Genomic DNA, 23,988 nt, shown 5'->3' on the forward strand with positions numbered 1-23,988 from the left:
TCAGTTGTCAACACTATTGTGGTTCTTGAGACACAGCCTGCTTACGGACAAACTGGACTGACGTGACGGACCAATAACAGACCCTAAAAATGCACTTTTTAGCATTGTACGTGGGGTATTACTTCAAACTGTCAGTGTCATCCGTAAGCGAAACAAAAACTGGTCACTTCGTGAACGGGTGGTTTTCGAGGTGACGCATGGACTGCTTGTGGTGCAATTACTATTTGTGACAGTAATCACGACCATCATCTTCACGAAGAATCCTTACATAAACATCGAATTCAAGCCCTAAAGGTCGATGCATGACACACATGAAATACGATAATTTCTATTTATATGTACAGTTTATTTTTTTTATGAAATATTTTATATATTAAATGCTTTTAATTTTAAACATGATTTTAATATTGGATGCAGCACCTTAGAAACTAAGTTGTTGTGTAAGTTTAATATAGCTATTGTGTAATACATAATGATATTTAAAATCTATATGTATGTTCTCCTCACGAGCTTTTTTTTATACCGAACAGAATATAGAGAGAGATATAATATAGAGTAATTTAATTTAAATAATTATAATGACTATTCAAAGGTGCTTAGTATAAGACTATTTGAATAAAGTTTATTTGACTGAGAGTAGTAGGTATAATGATATATTAAAACCCAATATATTATATATATAATATTTTCTATCATATAAATTTTTAATTTAATAAAATAAAATAAAATTACAAATGCATGAAGAAATCACATTTTAATGGTTCTAAATATATTTACATATTTACCCCCTTATTTATAATAGTCTGCTAACTTAAAGCATTGCTAATTCTCACTCTGTCTTCTTTTATTTACCTAAGTCAGAATGAGAAAAAACACTGTTGTTTAAAGTTTGTTGCGAAGTTTAAAGCGGCTGTTTAAAGTTAGCGGGATAAACTTTAAAAAAATGTAAACCTAACGGACTACAAAAAATCTCATCACTAATTATATTTCTGTTTGATGTTCCATGTCTGTCAGTCTGTCACAGAGCCTGCAATCTCAGAAAATGTTCCCACGAGCTGTGTGAACTGATTCCTGCTTCCCCACACCAAAAAAATAGAAAATATCACCTAAAGAATATCTTCCAGTACAACCAAGCTATACAAATTAAATTTGTACCCAAAATTTATGAACGACGCGGATTCCGTCTGAGCGCTCTTTTCAACTGAACTTAAATTTCAGGTTGTGGCTCTATCTACAGGACCTACTTTACAGTTGAAAACCTGCTCAACCGCAATAATTGCATATTAAGAAATTGACTTTAGATGTCGATCTAACAAATCTTAACAGTTTGTTATTTTAAAGTAATTACTCTCAATTCTGTGATTAATTGGCATAATTAAATTTGAAACCATAATTTATGAATGATGCGGGACTCGAACTCGCTACCTCTCGAGTATACAACTATATAAGTAGAACTTCTTGAAATACATCATATTAAATACATCATATTAAAAAACAGTCACACGGTGTGGTTGGACTGTGATCAACTTCTTATAAAATATCTACATCATGGCAGTGTTCTCGTTAGGTAATCTTTGGTCTTAAACATTTTTTACTGAGTGTATCATGTATTAGAGTTGTTTCCTCTCATGGCAACGCTCATCCTCCGTAGTGGAGAGTGCACGGCTCGGGAGTCAGGAGGGTGCCGGGCGCGCGTGGGTCGCGGAGGGAGTCTGGAGTCGGTGCTGGCCCTCGCTCGGAACTCCTCAAGAGTGCCGCAAGGAGTCCTGGAGTCGGCAGCTTCGTATTCATTCTCTTCGTTTACATCAACTTCTGTCCAGCGACGACCTGCTAATTCGGATGCTAATTCTATCAATATTATGTATATATATGTAGTTTTACTTAAATAGTAATGAAATCGTAATAGTTATTTATTGTAATAAAATGGATTCCTTTTTCTGCTTATAAAATAGCATTCTAAGACAGGAGAAACGAATTTTCTCCAACTTTAGATTTGACTTTAAAACGTATCAAGAATACATAATAATAAATTAGTTTGAAACTTTGCCCTAATATACAGTTTAAAAGAAAAAATAATAATTTTTGAAGTAATGCTGAGCACTTTATTTTGTGAGTATTGAATGAGACTGAGGAGTCACGCATAATAATATCTACTAATTAACATGTGGGCCCTATCATCTCGTTCCGTCATTTTTTCCGATGACAAATTGACATAATTGAATAAATAAAAAAAATCTTTAAGTAAAATTTATAATGGCCTTTCTGAGTTGAAAGTGGCAAACAATCTCATTTGTCTTATTTGTGGTTTATACATGAACGTCTAAAAACTTAAATAACACACACAGTAGTGATCGTGCTAAAAATTATAAAATAATTTTAAATTTTCATTCTATAGCTATTCTAGTAAATAAGATTAAAAGGAGTTTTCTTATAACAATTGACAAATTTTAATACCACCTTCTAAAAATACACAAACAAGCTATATAATTATCTAAATAATTAACTTTTAAATGAAATAGATCAGAAAATTTATTGAATTAGGCGTTACTTTGCTTTAATTCGTTAAGCTTCTAAGAACAAATAACACAATGACTAATATTCGAACAGAAAGCGGGCAGTAACGCCCTAACCCGTTGAGGTTAGGACAGGAGATAGGGTGTCTTCACCCTGTCCACCTGTTACTATCAACACTATTAATATAGTGACAAACGATAACATGAATTAATAAGCAACTTACCTAAAGAATGCAGCGTGGCGTGTGTTTCGCTGGTGTCTGAGACGGCGCGGTAGAGAGGCCGCACCAACGACGTCGCGGTCGGGCGCGAGTCACTCTCGCTGCGACCCCAACACCACTTACTGCCCACCCTCCAGAACCGACGGGCGTCCCTAAAAACGCCAAACACCTGACACAAAGGGTTAGTTCGTTATTTATTAAATAGTCCAGTCCAGATATAAAAAAATACAAGAGTTTGTATACGAGGTATGACACGAGTAAAGGACATCGTAGAAGTACCTACGTCAAGTTCTCGCACGCTGATAAAAGGATTAGACGATTAACTGACATAGATACGGCGCGACTAATTTACTTTAATTATTTCCATATGTCTTATGGTATATAGCTACGGGGCAATGCTGCCGATATAATTACCATCTTTGTGCTGCTGAAAAGAGCTATTCGCGCTATTTATAACCTAACTCCTAAGGAATCATTCAGACCACAATTTAACGAAAGAAACATGTTAACTGTTGCATCTCAATATATTCTTGATAATGTTCTGTATGTTGAGGTACAAACAAAACTTGTTATGCCTACTACTCGGTTAAGTCGAGTTAGTAAGTCTGTTATTGGGCGATGTATATGCTTTTACAATATTATGATGCGAGAAAATTTACAATACAAAAGTGTTACCAAATTCAATGGAATTGTTAAAAAACGTTTGTGTGGTAAAAGTTATTATAACAAATGATTTTCTTAATGATACCACATACTGAGAACGAAGCGAACGCCCTTAGGCTATTTAATTATAAATTTTACTGTAATATACTCTATAGGTACCTAGATTTCCCATAAATACTGAAACAAAGAAAAAAATGTGTGTACATAGTACACATGTCAGAAGTGAAACATCTTTGGAAAACTAATTTTTAAATCTCGTTTATATTCATTATCCTAGTCTGTTCTCTAAGCCAAATGTTTTTTGTCAATATAAGTAATTTTTCGATGTTCTACTTACTCGCGGCCACGCGGCTAACCTGCACGATACAACGCTAGTAGGGCAGATGTTCTACTTATTTGCGGCCGCGTGCTAAACCGTGAATACATCGCTAGGAGTGAAGATATTCTATTTTCTGCACCCTCGAGAACCTCGGATACGATATCCATATTGTTAAATCATAATTTTGCGCAGCGGCCACCTTGGATTTAAAAAATGATCCCAAATTCGTTCTCTGCACCCTCGAGAGCCTCGGATACGATATCCATATTGTTAAATCATAATTTTGCGCCGCGGCCACCTTGGATTTAAAAAATGATCCCATATTCATTCCCTGCACCCTCGAGAACCTCGGATCCGATATCTATAATGTTGAAATCATAATATTGCGCGGCGGCCAATTTGAATTAAAAAAACAAAACAAAATGCTCGTAACCGAATACTTGACGATTTGCTATAAAATTTCTCTCATACGAGTCATTTCGATAAAGAAGATTCACTTAAAAATATTTCTATTGCAAATAACATTTATTACTTTCACAGTGTGTTAATCTAACAGTTAAAAAATATAAAACAATTTATAATTAAGAAAGCAAGCAAGCTTATTCCAAGTGGCCTCCATTGGCTGCAATACTGTCCTTTATACGTTGAGGCCAGTTATCAATAGAAGCACGCACTCTTTCCATGGGAAAATTCTTCATAGGAAATCGTACGATTTTTTTCAGGACTCCAAATAATCATGGCGTTAAGAGCAAGCCATACTCTTTAAAACTGACCATAAATTATTATGATCCAGCGGATTAAGATCGGGACTAGACGACGGCCTTCAGGTCTGATGAAGTCGGAAACGTTCGTTTCCAACCAAGACTGCGTAGACCGAGCATTATGTATTATTACCCGCCGAGTCTTGCTGGAAGGACCATTATTAGTTATTGAACATGGTGTTGTTAAGCGGCTCCACTACCTTCTCAAGCACGGTACCTTGAATGTATGTATGTACGGTGCCAATGTTTTTATACCTTTTTCACAAAAGTATGGCTCAGTCACTCCTTCATAGCTAATACCCCACCTTACCACGACTGAAGTTGGATAGTGCACACGTTGCACTCTGTCGACTAATTGGGAAGTTTCCTTAGAGCTTTGAGCATAAATGCGGTCATTTTGTTTGTTAAAATGTTGCTCAATTGTTAAGATATTCTCATCCGTAAACACAATTTTTCTGTGACCTCCCTTTGGGTACCGCTTCAGTAGTAGTTTCGATTTACCAACCTATTCTTTTTTAAATTATCAGCGTAGAAACGACCAGTACGTCTCTTATAGGCTGCAAGTCCTACGACATATTTTAAATTACGCGACATATCGCGTCATCTCGGGAGATGAAGATAACTCTAGGTGCTATCTTCATCTCCCGAGATAAAATCTTTTGCTTTCGGATATGATTTCATCGAATTCTTCCCTTACTGCTTTGACCACCTTTTTCGTACGTGGACGGCCAGATCTTTTTCTGAACAGAGGAGGTCTCATTGTACCTATTAATAGCCCGAACACAAACATATTACTAATACCAATCGTATGGAGAGTTTTAAAAACTGCATTTGGCTCCATACCTACTTCGTGTAATGCAATCACAGCGATTCGGTTCTCTTTATCACTCCACTCCATTTTAATATCGTAAAATATTGTATAATGTATTGGCAAATTATTTAAGTTTTCTTTAGTGTTAATTCCGCCAATATTTGTCTTTAAAACAATTCGACACGTGTTTCGCCTCTACACGAGGCATCCTAAGGCACGACTAAGTCTCGTGCCAGATTTTGGCGAGACAACACGTCCTGAGGATGCCTCGTGTAGAGGCGAAACACGTGTCGAATTGTTTTAAAGACAAATATTGGCGGAATTAACACTAAAGAAAACTTAAATAATTTGTATAATTATGGATTTCCGCAAAGTAACGCCTTATTCAATAATTTTTTTTTTTTAATGTATTGGCGCCAAAATAAGAAAATTCAATGAAAAAACAAATAAAAATGACAGATTCCAAATTCAAATGTAATATTTTTTTTATTTTTAATTTTAACAGTATTTATGGCCCGACTAAGTATATTGTAACTAAATTTAAAAAAGCGTTAAATAAATACCATTTCTAATGGGTAGTAGTTTTTGACGTTTATTAGGTGATTTTAAATCCTAGTCTCAATAAAAATATTTAAATTTTGAATTTGAATAGTAGTTATTAATAGTTGTAACATAATTAGAAGTCTTAATTGGAAATACTAAATCACTGCTGTGACAAAAAGAATAGAGGAAGGAAAGAATACAAGGCTATCCAAGAATGAAAACATCAGAGACGAAATGAATAAGAAAAGCTCATGGGAAAGCGAAATAAACATATCGTGATAGACCAACTAGATATTGATAATATTAACATATGACGCTAACATTAATAAAGGGAGCAAAAGGATTGTTTAAATAACTATGCGGAGAATCATAACGAGTGAATGGTTATACCAAAAACCATTCATTCGTTTTTATGATTCTGCGTTGTAGATTATTTACATTTAACATCAGTTGGTCCATAACTTGGTCTATGTTTCTAATATAATCAATCGTAAAAGATCGCTCCCACTGCCAGTTCCTCCATGATTGTGGGTTTTAGATGCTTAGGTGTGAATTATACATTTTATTTCAGTTTTTCCATGACTTGGACTTAGGTTTTTTTGCAGACTTCGTGCGAAAGAAAAACTAAACATGCTTGTCATCACACGTGCTTCGGAACTAGCGGCGAAGATATTATGGTGACGTCATTGATTACGTTTGCTACGAATTTAAAAATAAAACGTGATTGATTGTGAGTTAGTTATCTGTAGCTCGGTTTTGGTTCTGCTTTAGAATGATATGATTAGTGGTGCTCTTGATAGTGACTTTGTAAAATCGAGAGTTATTTATATAAATGAAACTTAGTTGCTCGCTCATAACGCGAGGGAAGGGATTTTACGGTTGAAGAATAACAATGTATGAATAAAAGTTATAATTACATATAAATATTTAACTTGGTGGATTAACATAGTTTTAAGATAATATTTACAAATTGAAGGAGAAACACGCAGTTCGTACAAAAATAAAATGACATGGAGACTATTATTTGAACATGACTTAGGGCTATATTTCATCGGGACACCAAGGACGCCATCGTGGTGTAGTAAGCTACCAAACTAGACACCAGAGTCATGACGCATTCGACCTGGTGATATATATCTAGCTCGTAAGTCATTTATACAGATTGAGACTCGGCAACTAGCTAGTATTATAGGTAGGTCGAGGACTTTCGGGAGCGAGGGATACCCAATGAAGACGAGCTGCCAATATAAATATATACCTTGAAGCTAAATATTCTCGATCATCATGATCAGGCCTTAACTGTTATAACTACCTAAAATAACCGTTAGGAAATTTTACAGAAATTCTTAAGAAATTGTAAGAAGTGGCTCGACTCAGAAACAAACTTTGTTAAGCTTACCTTATACCTGAGTGTAGGCGTACAGGAAAAAATGTTTGCACTCTTTTCAGAATGGCTGGGCACCGTCATCTAAACAAGCACCTCAATATGGCTGGTATTATAAATGAAAACTTGGAGGTTTTGCCTTCAGGCCAATGAAACGCCTCGCACTCCTAGAGCGATTGTGGCGCGGATTGTGTTAACGTTGCCCGACCCTTGGATAGTACACCTTACTTACGAGTGATGTTTGCAAATTCGCGTCAAGAAGATACTGCGATCGAAAATGCTGCAGAGCTATAGTATGAGCGAATAGGAACTATACTAATAAATAGCCACCCGTTTCTCCAGCGTACTGTTAGTTATTTAATGTTAGGCTTTTACATTTAATTTCTCAATTTATTTTACATTATGCATTTCTTATAAAATATGGCAAATAATCAGACTCGTGGGTATCGAATCTTCGACATCATCATTCTTTAATATCATTATCATAGAAGGTAAATTATAATAAAACAACCCACCTGGTCGATACTCTCCCGCACTGATATTTCGTGGAAACAAACACATCCAATCTCTTTGCTCCGTCGATGTCCTTCTTCAGAACTGACCATGCGGTCTCCCACCTGATCTATTTTATTCGCCACCAACAGGACTGGAGTCTCGTGAATACTGTCCTGCAAAGTGTTTATATACATAAATTGAGTATAATTATATAGATATAAAATAAGTTGACATGAGGCGGAGATATTGGAGCTGTTCAAGGAGCTCTGACAGCATCCCATGTTCCCTGAACAGGAGATAAAGGATCCTGATGATAAATATGTACTCACTATTCACTATTAAAGGAGGAGCGGAGTTAAGTTAAATTTTTTTTTTTTTTTATTTATTTACATTAAAGTTTACAAAAGAAAATACTTAAAGCTAGCATCAGAAAACCACACGGGTTTGTAATATATGCTAACAAATTGTCAATGCATATGCTTTAACAACGTCCAAATGAAGGTCCAAGTCGATTGTTATTAGTTAACTACACAATTACTACACTAAACTACACAATGTATCACTGTAGAACTTGGTCTTATTAGAATTGTGATGAGAGTGATGTGTACTTGAGTCTTACATATTCCATAGAATTGATTGGCCTCAAAGATGAGATAGTAGTATCTAGTCGTCTTAACAGTGAAAATAAGAAACTACAAAAATATACTGACTTAAAATACATATTTAAAACAAGAATACGCGGGTAATACTGAAAATGTTTCGAACTGGCCAGTTAGAAACATTGCTAATGAAAACTTTTTTTGAATTTCAATTTTAGAACTCTTTGGTAACCTAATGTTTTTATTGCATTCGTTTGTCATTTGTTTTTGTGAATTGGTGGCAAATCTAAAACTCTTGTTACACGTGAAAATGAACCTAACGCGAGAAAATTTTCCATCAATGATTTATTATAACTTTCGTTGTGAACTTACTCAACAACAAAGCTATGATAGGCTGCTATTAGTATTTCTTAATGAAGCCCCATCTTGTGCCACTATTTACAATTGGTTTAACGTGTTTAAGCGTAGACGTAGCAATCTCACTGATGATCTGCGTGAAGGACGTCCTTTAACAGCGACTACTGAAGATAACATCAGTGCTGTGCGACACACGATAGAGGAAGATAAGAGGGTGACCTACCACCAGATACGGGCAAGCCTAGGGATTGGTATGAGTCAAGTTCAAAAAATATTACACTAACATTTAGGCGTCAGCAAGCTTTGTACCAGATGGATTCTCCATACTTTAACCGACTACCAGAAACACCTTCGCAAGGACTGGTGTCGCAAAATGTTAGATAAATTCAACGGCGGTGACTCAAATTCTGTATTTGACATCGTCACAGGTGATGAAAGCTGGATATATTGCTACGAACCCGAAACCAAAAGACAATCAGCCTTGTGGGTGTTTCCTTTCGAGGATCGGCCAACTAAGGTTAAGAAAGAAAGAAGTCAAGGAAAAAAAGAGGATTGCTTCATTCTTTGGTCGGATAGGTCATTTCGCGACAGTTGTGCTAGAAGATGGAAGGACAGTTGCTGCAGACTGGTATGTCAATCGCTGTTTGCCTGTTGTCTTGGAAAAGAATCGACAGCAGCGCCCTCGAAGCAGGATGCCTCCTTCACCACGACAATGCTTCAGGGCACTCCGCAATTTGACTATGGCTGGTGTCGAGATAATGAGTCATCCGCCATACAGACCTCACCTGGCGTCCTGCGACTTTTATTTATTCCCAAGAACTAAAGATAAAATTCGAGGTATTCGCTTTACGAGCCCTGAATATGCAGTGAAAGCGTACGAAAATGCCATAGAAGAAACCCCTAGTTGTTCGGCGTAGTGTGACCCAACCCCAAGTATCTAACTTGGCTTGTGGGGCTTAAGACGAGGAGGTTGTACAAAGTCTACGAGTCTCAATCAAGCTACTGGAAACAAAGTATTAACAGTATTTTGGCCAACGGTTCAGGCTAGTTATCCAACGCCCATAGTGTGTAACTATATCATTTATATATTATGTATATAAATCAAGCGCGAACTGACCTTAGCAGACGACGTGAGTCTTCTTCGTCTCTTGTTGTAGTTGATCAAGAACTTCAACCGATGACACTCGTCGAATGAGCATCTGTCTGTGACGGAGTACATCAACACGAATGCCTCAGCCCAACGAATGTTGCTCTCTAGGTTCGAGTGCTCACATTTCTGCAAATTATTAATCATTTGTTATTCAAAATTAATTCTTTAGGGATTACAATTTTAAATGGAATAGACGAAATACGTGCTATCTAGCAACATTAGAGCTATCACGTAAGCGTCGCCGGTCGTTTAGGGTGGAATTTATGGCGGAGATGTTAGATCACCCCGGCAATTCGGTTCAACGTGGAAGAAAGTTCCTTGAAAACCAGGAGCCCAGGGTGCGTTTTTCAAGGAAAAGCATATACATCTAGATGGTGATCCTATTATGGGTCTCTCATACTCTTAATACAAAGCGGTGGCAGAGCATGCGACTGGCGTCTACCTGTTGTCACTTAATTATACATATTTTATATTGTTACTTCATATATATTATATAAATATAAGTTATTTATAAATTCTAGTCAGTAATATAAAATATGTATTTTACTAAACATGCCTGACAAATTTCCGTGGATTTTAACCTGTTGTAAGTAGGTATATCAATAAATTGTATTTCTTAATTTGATAATAAATTGAAAGTAATATGTCTATACAATTTGCGTAATTCGGCGACAGAAATCGGTCACGCTCAATGCTCTTTTTTTAATAGATTATTATGGTGAATCGTCAATGCCTTTTTTCAATATTAAAAATAATTTTGAAATAATAAGTTTTTTGAATACCTAGAGTATCAAATCTAATTGTTAAAGTAATTTTATTTTATTTAAAACGTTACAAATTTACATTAATATTTGTCTGGATTGCTAATACGAGTTGAGTTCGTAATTATAATTAAAATTAAGAATAGAAAAACTTCATTAAGTACAGGGCCGGATTGAAACTTAATGCCGCCCCTGGGCACCGGAAAAAAATCCGCCCCAATACTGGAAGTTTACTAAAAGTTATAGTTTATAATATACTTTATTTTTGCAGAATCTTTATCATATGTTATATATATATATTCTAAAAACATGAATAAATATTTGTCTCCAAGGAAATAAATTGATTAAATCGTTTTTATTATTAATTTTTACTAAACGTGCCAAAATTATAATTTACAAATAATGGATGATTTGGATTTATTGAATTATCAATTAAACCAAAAATTATTATATAACAGAATTAATTAATTATATTGAGCAATCTTATAAATAAATAAATAATATAAAATATTATTATTAATTATAAATAATATAAAATATTACTTAATATCAGCATAATCATCTACAGAAAAAAATATATATTATGCTTTAGTTATTGCATAAAAAAATATGATATAATAAAAAGCCTCTCAGGTATGGGATTCGAACCGAAGCTACCTCTATCCAAGCACACACACAGTATGTCATTGATGATTAATTAATGCTGCATGCATCGTTACTTTGTGGGGCAATTAATTTGTCTGAATGTGTGTGGTGGCAGCAGTGTTAACATTTCAATCAAGTTACAACTGTTACCTGTACAGGAAATAATTGAGTTTGTATTGTAATCAGCGAGTTACATTATAATATTGTAACTTTGTCGTCGGCGAACACCACTTGGGGTTTAGCTCCTGTTTGAATTGTAGAGCAAAGCTTACAAAATAATAATCAGAGATTGTATTGGTAGAGTAGGTTGTAGGATTAATATGAAGTTTTGTTGATGCCTGGAGTGTGAGCATCCGCGCTCATTACACAATAAGTATCATCATCGAGTTTTTATAACTACGAGGACCCTGGGGCGATACCTACCTTTACATAAAGAGTTCAAAAAACGCATCAGCCTAGCGAAGCGCTCTAAGAAAAAAGCGATTCACTCGATTGTATGAAACGTGCTGTAATCAAACGGCTATAATATTATAAAAAAAGGGTGATAGCCGAAATCCACTACGTTTGAAGCAACTCTTCGCTTTCAAACTTAGCTGGATTGTACTTTGTGGCCAATTGCGATACTGTAATTACTACTATTTAAATTATATGTCAAATGACTGGACGTTTCATGCTAAACTAAATTTCAATATTTACTTACGGCCGTTTTCAATAACGTATCTCTAGTTATGGATACATTGCTGTCACCGTTTAATGACAAGATCTTATCTATCCATAGTTATGTCCATTATAGTTATAGTCCAATGCTTTATGTCGATAAGTTATTGAAATGTAAGTAAGCGTAAAAGGATAGATTTGTCTACGTCTAGTAAGTTAAACTAAGGATAGATAGGTTATTGAAAACGACCGTTAGGCACTCCCGCCTCTTATAACGTAGTATTTATATCCTCTTTGGTACGCATTGCGAAGGTACTTACGGCCTTTGTGCTTGTGAACTGTGAACTCTGTGCTCTGTGTACGACAATAGGTGTTGTGAAAGACCTCTGCGTGAGAACTCGGAAGAACGGTGTTTTCTCAGACATGTCGAGAACTGGCTATATCGGTATGTAGCCCCCAAAACCTCTGTGATGTTCATTATAAATTTCATCCAAATCTTCAGAGAGATTTCCAACATAAATACGATCTATATAAATATATATATTTGAGAATTGCTCGTTTAAAATATAAGGCATTGTAATTTGTAAGTGTGCCGTAATTTAATATTTTTGTCACTTTCAGAGTAGCGTTGATACATAAAGTGACATTCAGTTCCGTGGTCACTTGGAAGAGAAGGCTAAGGTGGCTTATACAAAGCTTTTAATGCTCGACGAGACGCTACGTATTTGACAGTACAGGAACTTTCTATTGAGTGAGACAGTACCGATTGGCAACTTTTTAATTACTTGCGTTACAGCTACTCGTATTTCGTCTCAAGAGACATTCCATATTTTTTGTTTTAAGTAAAAGGCACAAAGGCATAAAAGGCATTTATTTTCTCAAAATTGATTCCTTTAGATTTCTTTTTGATGTCATTTCTAATATACTAGATACTACTACTAAAATATTTTTTTGGTTTAGTGCGAAACTAATATAAAGGTTATCTATGCTGTCTCGCTTAAAAGTATGACCTTGTAGGTAGAAGGCAGAAATTCGGCCTTACATAGAGTACTTTCCTCGCCTCTGGACATGGGCTTCTCAATACTAGGCTCTGCCCACCACATACAACGAAGAGCGGAATAGATTGGCGATCAAGTCATCTCCGATCGAGTAAATTGTTTGTGTTGCGTCGAGATCTGTGGTCTCTCTACATCTTGTACTAGGAACATTCAGTACAGGAAGTTTTCGGAGGAGTTGTTCATATTGATACGTACCAGCTGCCTTCGGACATCGCGTCAAAACAGAAATGTAGATGACTGTCATCTTACAACCACGTATTTCACAAGAAACTATAAATCATAGGCACTTTCGTCGGCCAGCTTCTAAAGTTCTATATTCCAGGATCGATACGATACTTGAAGACCTTCAAGCCTTAGATTCAAGCCGTACCTATGCGTTGATAATGTCACCTCAAAATAGTTAAAGTATAGTGAAGGCCATACCTTATTCAAATACATTGACATAGACTGCCTTCGCCCTGATGTGTAACCGATAACATCACACACTGAATAATATATTAATAAGTAGTTTACTCACATGAGGATCTCCAACGGAGTCGAGTATTTCGAAGTAAACCGCCTCATTATCAATAACAGTTTGAAACGTATAAATCTTCTCTAAATTGGAATCATATTCGCCGATGAAACGTCGAGTTATGAATCTTACGACCAGCGCTGAAATACACAAGTTATTCAATACCTAATGAGTTTATATAACATCTATTTTCGGCCACTTCTGTGTAATCTGCTTATAAATACTACAAAAATAACTATGTATGTATTATAGTATGTATAGGAGTGAGCAGAGTTGAAATAGACATAATAATATACCTTATAGCTCAGTTATCTCTAGCTTCGTGACAATTTTTTACCAACAGTTATTCTGATCTAATGTATATAAAAATATAATAAGAGCTACCTATCGTGGAATCGAACTCTTCTATTAAGTTCTCACTTCTGTCTGGGTCTTAAGAACACCCGACAGAACTCCCAACAGAGACATCACATTGCACTTCCATAGTCTGCTCTAACCGACTCTACTCGAATGAACGTAATATAACAGAGCGTGATAGCTGATTCTCATTCAATACCTACAGAAAGTGCTCAGCTAACGAAGTATGGACACAAACACAGGACAGGACCACTAGCGCCTACATTACAAGTCGTCAAAAATGAATTTTTGTTTGTTGTCAGACAATGTTTATATTTTCATTAATTAAAAACGAGATAGTAGGCATGAATAGTAGGTATTTTTATGATAAGAAGTGAAGGTGATAGGAGTAAGGTGTTCACCGTAGAGATAGTATGTGTTTTGTTTTCAAATTGTATGTATGTGATTAATCCCAGAAGAGATGGATATCACTTTGAAAACATAACAAATTGTTTAGATTTGCAAGAGTGACATCTCAATTTCCTAATATGCAAATATTGGGGTTGAGCAGGTTACAATTGTAAAGTAGATCCTGTAGATGAAGCCAAAACCATACAAGATTTTATGAACGATACGTCACTCGAACGGTTCGCTCAGTTGGAAAGAGCCCTCGCACGGAACGCGAGATGTCGCGGGTTCTAGTCTCGCATTGTTCATAAAATTTTATTTGTGTAATGGTATGTGTTACCTATGCCCTACATTACCGACTACAGTTAATTGCGCTGGTCATGTTAAGAGCTACGGCGCCCTTCACACGTTCGTATCACGCCGCTATTGTAGCGACCCGCCCTTGTGAACGTACCTTGCCAAGTGTACCTGTAAGTATTCATACACACCTCCATAACGGCTTTAGTATAACACGCGTTTTCCTTGTCATAAAATCAATATATAATATTTTGTTCGATAATTGCATGAGAATATGTACAACGTAAGGGTTCGAACTAATCTAAGGAGAACCACAATTAAACAAATGTAGGGTCGAACAGTAATAGCAGTGTCAGTTTTACGTGGTCATTACTCGCAGGGCAAGCTATTAAGTATTATGGCTCGCACACACAACTGATTTGTGTGCTCATTTGTGAATCGGGGTTTTGCGATGTTAACTTCAATTGTAGACTTTCATGGGCGAGGTAAATCTTCCAGCATATCTCGAGCGCTTTGAACGCGTTGTACCACTCTTAGGTACGAGATTTTAATAAACTCGATTCAACTAAAGCCTTCTGTAACATTTTCAGTGTCTCCAAAATTTCGTTGGCAATCGAAAATTTTAGACAAACTATTCGATGTTTATGTCCATTATAAAATTTACAATACACACTAGATAATATAATCTATCTAAAAACAGCACTGAATATTTTAATCTAAATGACAGATGTAACTCAAACTCTGCGCCAATATCAAAAACAGTTGTCCCGATCTAACAACAACAAACAAACAAAAAAATAAATTTGTATATTCATCAAATCATGCATTACCGATACGTCTTTGTATAAATATCACACACGTTGATACAAATTCAGGTAAGTCAAATACCTACTACTAGCTACCTACATATTATACTTTTTAATAAACTAATATATTGATAGTTGTATAGAGAATCCATTTTTTTTACAAATATAACTTGTAAGCAACTTAAAAGTAAAACCCTAGTGTCGCACAAGTCGGCCGCGTGAAGAGCCATTAGAGAAACTCCTTCGTAACAACAGCTGTTGATATTTGTGGGTGGGAGGTACTTCAGATAATCAATAAATAGGCACTTTTATCTCTCCACTTGGCTTGTAATTTACAGCACAGAATGAGTTCATGTCTAACAATTTGTTTAATATCAATATTGGACACAGCTCGTATTAACTTCGCCTGTCTTTTCTTTAATATCTTTAACTATTATTATAAATTACAATGTGAGGTTCATAATCATAAAATTTTGCATGTGCTTTCAAGGAAATTTAAGAGTTGCCGGACAGAGCAGACAAAGTGACGGGCAGAAGGAAATATTGAAATTTTTCTTCAATTATAGAACTCCTTGAAAGTACTCGACCGTAAATTATTATATTTTATAATTGATCTTTATTGAGATTTCAAAGAGGAATTCTGTTGTCTGATAATTTTAATTTCGTCGGCAGCACTTAATTTTCTGTGTTAATTATTTAGATTTTAAGGGTGAATGTTTTCACCCTTAAAATCTAAATTTCTTAAATATTCGCATATTATATATATTTTAAAGACAAAAGTCTTTAAAATATATATAATATGCGAATAACTTAATAAAATAATAGACCATTATAGTCCCAAAAATTACAAATAAAATAATAAAATGTAGGCTTCCTTAGATTGCAATTAATAGACATAGTTATATCACAGTGAACTAATCAAAAAATAATATTTCCAACTTCTTTCTTAGAATTATCTACATAAATAAAATATATCTACATCACTAAGAGTATTATTGAAATAACTACATGAACGATTTACAAATGAGTTCCTAGCATAATTGGTACGAAAGTATTTTGAATTAAATGTATTTTTGAACGGGAGTAGGTTCTAGGAACTGAATAATGTTTCCCAGTCAAAATGATTATGAAAGATTTTGAATAGATAAAAGAAGAGTCCAAACAGCTGCTTAGTCTTTCTAATGCGTTAATAAGATATCGCATTGAGGCAGTCTCGCAGTCAATGAATATGTGCCCAGTGCGATAGTCTAGTGACTTCAAAAAATATTTTTTTAAAACATTTCAAGTCGAACAATATGAACAGCGTACTCAGGGTTCCACACCACACTTGCGAATTCAAAAATGCTGCGGACGAAAGAGTCTTGGCAGTCATTAGGGTAAACTTATAGCAGTCATTACGGTTGGTTTTAGTTCTATAAATCTTAGTGTCGTCAGCATAAAGAAGATAACGCGTATAACTGAAACTGGTGTCTATTTGATTTATATAAAACTATCTCTCTTGATTTATATAAAACCTTCTCAAAACTTCCATCATTTGGGCTTCCCGAGAGCTTGTGCAAGTGGACCTCCAGCTTCCTCACTGGGCGCAGCATACAGGTCTTTGTTGACGGATATTGCTCGAACCCGAAGCCCGTGAATGCTGGAGTGCCCCAAGGCTGTGTGCTATCTCCCACGCTGTTTCTTCTGCATATCAATCATATGTTGGACACCTCCAACATTCATTGCTATGCAGACGACAGCACTGGTGATGCCGTATACATGGGCCATGCAGGTCTCTCTCGGGAAATCATCGACCAGTGCCGGGAGAAACTTGTGTCTTCTATCGAATCCTCTCTTGAGAAGGCCGCGGAATGGGGTAAAATGAACCTTGTCCAATTTAACCCCCAGAAGACTTAAGTTTGCGTGTTTATCACAAAAAAAAACCCCATTTGCCGTATCACCGCTCTTCGACAACACTTCCTTTAAAGCCTCGCCTAGTATCGGAATACTGGGTCTCGAAATCTCGAGCGATTGCCAATTTCGTGGTCATCTGGAGGACAAAGCCAAATTGGTTTCAAAGAAACTGGGCGTCATTAATAGAGTACGGCAATACTTCAAGCCGGCCCACATTCTAGCGCTCTACTCTCTACTACTACTCTGTCTGGCCACACATGGAGTATTGCTGTCATCTCTGGTCTGGTCCATCTGGATGTGTGGCGGTCCTTTACACTGCGGTTTTCTAGGAGTTTTCTTGCACGTACTACAAAGCTGTGGAATGAACTTCCTTGCGCGGTGTTTCCGGGACGATACGACATGGGTACCTCCAAAAAAAAGCGCGTACACCTTCCTTAAAGGCCGGCAACGCTCCTGTGATTCCTTTGGTGTTGCAAGAGATTGTGGGCGGCGTACGCTCGTTTGTCCTCCTATTCCATAAAAAAAATGTTGGCCTCATAAGAACTCAACTATCGAAGTACATTGCAGTAAATACCGAATTCTAATAGATTGTTAATAAGCATCTCATGGCTAATTTTATCAAATGCTTTTGACAAACCAGTACACACAGCGTCCATCTAATAGCCTCCTTCCGATAACTTGACATCTTACTGATGTTACTACGAATTATCCAGTCGGTTAAATACCAAATAATCAATAAATAGACAAATAAGTTATAAGTTATCTCCGTAAGTTTGCGAGCAAGATATTTAAATTTAATGTATTATATGTGAAAAAAAAATCAGGCATTTTTTAGGCATCATGAATTTTTTACTATAATTTAATATTTCTATGTTTCTACATATAGACGCATTATAAATTAAAATTTGTTCATATTACCTGATTTACCGACGCCCGACTGGCCTAAAACCAATACTTTGAATGGTTTTGATTTATTGAGCACCAGTTTTGCCAGCGATGACTTGGGTGATGTGACAGATACACTCATTGTTATCCTGGACGTGCTCTACGACGCTGTTTAACCTGAAAAATATCTTATATCCAATAACAAGTTTCCAAGACCTTAATTTAGTTGGTTTGGTAGGAAAGATAAATTTCTACATAAATAGTTTTCATGCAAAGCTGACCCGGCAAACGTTGCATTGCCATATAAATTTAAAAAAAACATTGAATTTCATTTCTTGTATAAAAAATAGATGTTGGCCGATTTTCAGACCTACCCATATGAACACAAAATTTCATACAAATCGGTTCAGTTGTTTCGTATGAGTTTGGTTACAAACACCGCGACACAAGAATTTCATATATAAGATTTAAAGGGTTCGTGTATTATTATTGTAATTAAGTTGTGGGGATTATAGGCGAGGAGGGGACGGAGGTGCTGTTACTGATTTCTTCTTTGTTTCTTTCATTCACTTAAAACAGTAGATGTATTCTGCCCCCGCATGTGTTAAGACGCACGCCCTAGATACGATACTCTTTGAGTTGCGGAAAAACGAACAAACGCCTTTGGAAACTTATCCTTCCTCCGTCGGAGTTTTTATTGTATTTAAATCATCTCCTCAAGGCCTACATATATGATAATCCTCAGGAGGTTTAGGAGGAATAGATTTTCTGCCTGGAGTGTAAAACTTAAGGCACTGTAGCGATGGCCTCACACTCTAGTAGGATGTCTTCTTAGGTCTTGACATAATCTAGACACAATGTGCCTAGGCTGGATTTCTGAGGCCCTTTTTGGCTAGGTATCCTTTAAGCTTGCAATGTCAAAACTCGACTCCTCGCCAGGTTTATGCATAGAGTTCCCCACCTGAAATCGTAGCTATAATTGTTGATTTTTGAAAGTTGGAGGACTAACTGATCTCGGTTCTCTTTTTATTGGGAATGTCTGAAACGAGTAACCCTAAAATTGGATCGAACAGGCAGATCTTAAAGAAACTTTTATTTATATCAAGGCCAAAATTTAAAGCATACTGTTCTAAAGCAATTGTTTAATGAATGAACATCTGTGGTAAACAGACAAATTATGTTATTGTCGATCATTTTATTTGTACTCAAAAATCCAAATGTTATGAGTTATCTTGAGTGTTAATGCCGTTAAGATATGTCTGTATTCCATTCGACACGTGTTTCACCTCTACTCGGGGCATCCTCAGGAGATGTTGACTCGGCGAACTCTGCAAAGTCTCTTGCTAGTTATGGGCAAAATAACGTCTAATTCAATAATTTTTTCATGTCTGAGAAATATTTGTAATAAAGTTATTTATGCCATATCATTGTTTTGGTTGAACACAACTCAAAGCTAGCGTTGTATGTACAACGTATAGTAAATAAATAGGCGTATATACCTACTATATATTTTTTTTAAAACTACCGTACTATAAAATTATTTGACAGGAAATTCATATACGAGACACGATGGTTAACAACACACGATGGTTAATGGATGGTGGACAACGTTACCTTATAATTAATATTAATGAAAAATAATTTATTAAAATAACGAAATACTCCAAAACCCAATACTTAATATGCTACAGAAACCTAAAAGGTGGTAATGAAAAATGTAGTTGTGAAGCGGTATTTTTACTTTGTCGTGAACTCTCAGAATATTCCTCAACCATCTCGCGGAATAATTAATTTGCGTCAATAATTATTTTGTGTAGACGTGGAATATTAATTATGGATCATATTTCTATTGCGCAACGTGTTTTAATAACAGTTTTGATTGAAAATATTGCTAAGTATTCTTTTGTATTATTTTCTCGACAAGTAATGACTTTCTTGGCGAAATATAAATAAAGAAGTACGGTATCCAATGCATTTAATTATAAAATTATTTTTCCCGCAAATTTATATTATTGTTTGGCCATATATTTTTCATTTTATAATAGATTATAAAGAAATACTAAATAAATAAACTCATTACAACTTGGTGAAAACCGCATTCAAATGAGCCTTTTTCTAAAATTTGCAGGAACAAACATTCAAGCAAACAGGTATAGGTACAATTTATGGTGGCAATAGTAAATATTAATACACCCCTTTCAGTTGTCTAGCTAACGGTTTATGAGATATAGCCTGCTGACAGAAGGACGGACGGACCGACGAACGGCAGAGTAATATTAGGTCGGGGAAAAGCCTTTCGCATATAGTATAAGTATAAACTTGTAATAAAATCTCTTTGACTGTACTGTTGGTATCTGGTTGATTTTGCTGACACTAAAAAGGATAAATAATAATAACCAATTGGTAAAATATTGTTTCCACCTATTTTTCGCTAGTTTTCCTTTCTGTCAAAATGAGTTAATCTAATCAAGGAGTCGGTACACTTCTTGTCGTGTTTTCTTTATCAGAAATCCCAAAATTTCTACAGCAATGGGATCATGTCAATACTTACAAGATGTCAAATAGCTATCGAACAAAATAGCACATATATACTATTATACATATGTTATTAAATCTAAATAAACTATGAAAAACGATCTTGAGTTTTCATATAAAATGTGAAGAAACTTTTTCTCCAACCTAAAAGGATTCGATTGGTTACCCTTTGGGTATGGACCCGAAAAATTATCAATACGTAAGTTACAGCATTCCAATCTATTCCAGACATGAATACTGTAACTGAAATTTTGACAGAGACTGCGTATGTAAACCAAGATAGCGAATAGCATACATGTCACTATGTTTAGTAACGGCCGTTCCCAAAATTCAGTCTGTCTCTTACTTGAGATAAAAATCGTAACTATCGTTGATTTTTGTGTCCCAATAAACTTATCGACGGTAACTCACCTTATCCATGCACGCTTGCTGTCAATGGGACGACGTACCTATAGCTTACCAGCAATAGAAGTTTGTATGGACATTGCAATTCACGCGTCCCAATATAAGGCAATAAGAATGACTTATAGGGTATATTGGGACAGCTTCAGATTATTGACAGCTATTTACTGACAGTAGAAGGTAGTAATTTATCTCTATCTGTAGATAGAATATTGGGAACGGCCGTAAGTGGTTTATTAACAAAACAAAAAATGATTTTATGTAATCTTATGCAGTGGTGCTTTTTGATTCAAACTACCACTTGACCCCTCCATTTATTATAAAATTACCTTCAAGTTTTCCTAAGGAACGTCATAAAAAAGTTTCGTTCTCGTAGAATCAGTATCAGGTACCGAATTAATCAATTAATCTTAGATCATTTATACGTCTACATAGACTATGACAGCTGTGAGAACGTCCAAAAAAATTGAGTTTAAAATATATATACAAATCGCGAGTGAAAGACGTAGCTTGTCACGCACACTAAACTAATATTCCTGGCCTGTTTTAATCGGTTGTCCAACAGCAAGAGATTTTATCTAGATTCTAGACGTATAAATTATCGAAGCAACTAATGTCCAAAATCAGATTTTTTTTATAAACTAATAAAACGCCGGTTTGTAAGAGTCATTTTTATCTCGAACTTGCTTCTTACATTATATCACACGTCATTCGCATTAGGCCTAGTCCATATAATAATAACGACGACGATCGGTAGCCAGATACACTCTGTCTTATCTATTTCGTTTCATAACTTCGCTTGTCGGTCTCTATATGAGAACCCGAACTAAATTCGCATTACGTTCCCTCGGAATATGTAGTTATGTAGGTATATATTTACTTCGAAAGTTTATGTTTTATATGAACTATATATTAAGTGTATCCCTGATAACGTATTTGCAAAGTATAATAACCAATCACCATCGTTAGAGTTAAGACGTTATGACGTTACAAATAATCAAACCAATAAACTTTCGCTTTTACTATCGGCCGCTTTAGTAGCCATAAAATAAAATGGCGTGAATTTTGGACCGCACTGAATTTTGGACAAACTCTGGATGTGCAAACTCGATCACAAATATATTTTTGAAGTCAGGCAAGTCTGCCGAATTGACGTTACCGCGAATACTTGCGTAGTGTATTACTAATTACAAAAATGGGATCAGGTCGTAGGCGTCCTTCTGAAGCATCTCCATTCCAGCGATTTTTATTTTGTTTAGTGTTATCCCTCAGTTTTTGGAAAATAGTATCTAATATCAATTATATCTGTACTAAAAATTATAGACGCTGCGGGATTCGAACCCACGGCTCCGGACATTACCTTCAGAGCTCTAAACCAACGGGGTCACTTTTAACATCGTCCAAAAGTAAGAAAATAGTTTAAACATTTTTTCCATAAAAATAGTTGGGAATTATTTAGATTAATAGTATGCTACATAAATACGAACGGTGACGAAGCTCTGTGCGATGTAAGATCTCGGAAAAACGCATATCTTCAGGGATTTGATCTAGCTAGTTCCGATATACAAAAAATATAAATACACATACCTATATAATTAATAATTACATATTTAAATATAATTATTATAAACCTTTAAATATATTATAATATTAATATAACTACATAAGTAAAGACACACACAACCAATTAAGACACTATATGTTAATACAAATGAATAAACATTAACTTATAAATCAATAACTTTTAAATGTGTAAATATCAAACATCTAAAAAGCATGTAATCGCTGAACGAAAACTGCTGAAAGATCAGTGAATGTAGTTAAAAAACTTACGGAAATGCTCCAATTAAATTCGTCTCTAAATCACACCTTGTTCGTTCGAGAGCCTGACGCTGTAGTATAAATAATATATTAATTAACACTGTTAATAGTTTACTTAATAACTGTATAAACGTTCAACTTGAAGAGTTTATTATGATAGCAGATTTGTAAATATTTTGACACGTCAGTCACGCGGTGTAGACGAGTGCTGACTGGTTCATGCTTTCAGAATTCAGAGCATGATTCATGAGAGGACTCGCCAGTCGCCACTCGAGGGCTCGAAGCTCGAAGCAGCTGGGATTGTCCTATAAAAGGGCTTTACGTAATAAAACCAATAAGTTAATTATCTAAAGCAATAATCGTGAGTTACAAAAGGTTTTTCCTTTCCAATTCAATTAGTTAAAAGTACCCCATTATAGTATTATGATTACAACGTAACCTATTGAATTAATATCTAACAAAGGATTGTAGAGATGCGAAATTACAGCTTGGGAGTGGAAATATAATAAAGGCATAAAAGGCATTTATTTTCTCAAAATTGATTCCTTTAGAATTATTTTTGATGTCATTTCTAATACTAGATACTACTATCGCTTCGGAAAAAATGGCGCTCTGAGAGAGAAGAAGCGGCGCAAGAAACTCTCCCAGCTTACTTTTTTTTGCGCTCTTTTCAATAAAAATATACAATATTGTACAGTCATTTCTATAGCTATAAAACAATCATAATCTAGTCCTAGGCTGTCCGATCACTTAGATATTCAGCTGTGGAGTAATGGTAAGGAGGGCTAATGACCATAGGGGTCACCTGATGGTGGGTGATCACCGCACCCTATACTCTGTAACACCAGATGAATCACAAGATCGTTGGCGAACTTAGAATGCGTTCAATAAACGAACACATGAATTCGAAAGCCGAAAAAACATTGCTTCCTTTAAGAACATGAATAAGATTATGGCGTCGTTATAAGAGGATCTGCCTTGTGACAAAAATAGGTTATAATTACATTCCTGAAGATCCTTTCAATGCAATTTTGTGAATTATAAATTCTAATGTAATATTTATTACGTATAACGTGGCAAGGCATGCCCCATTTATTAAAACTTCTGCGTCCACTGACTCAGAACACAGAATACCACTTAGCTCACATACCAGG

The 23,988-nt window shown here is 35.5% G+C and overlaps 1 protein-coding gene across 1 annotated transcript; it reads right to left on the bottom strand.

Annotated features, from left to right (window-relative positions):
• Positions 1–964: 964 nt before the first annotated feature.
• Positions 965–23,023, bottom strand: LOC126970709 (ras-related and estrogen-regulated growth inhibitor). The gene is made up of 7 exons (XM_050816802.1): positions 22,847–23,023; positions 18,110–18,253; positions 13,455–13,591; positions 9,784–9,942; positions 7,731–7,883; positions 2,738–2,903; positions 965–1,827 (listed from the first exon to the last, which is right to left on the bottom strand). The coding sequence occupies exons 2-7, from the start codon at positions 18,216–18,218 to the stop codon at positions 1,604–1,606; spliced, it is 948 nt and encodes a 315-aa protein (XP_050672759.1). The 5' UTR covers positions 18,219–18,253; positions 22,847–23,023; the 3' UTR covers positions 965–1,603.
• Positions 23,024–23,988: the final 965 nt, after the last annotated feature.

The sequence above is a fragment of the Leptidea sinapis genome, chromosome 21, assembly GCF_905404315.1.
Source record: "Leptidea sinapis chromosome 21, ilLepSina1.1, whole genome shotgun sequence".
Lineage (NCBI taxonomy): Eukaryota > Metazoa > Arthropoda > Insecta > Lepidoptera > Pieridae > Leptidea > Leptidea sinapis.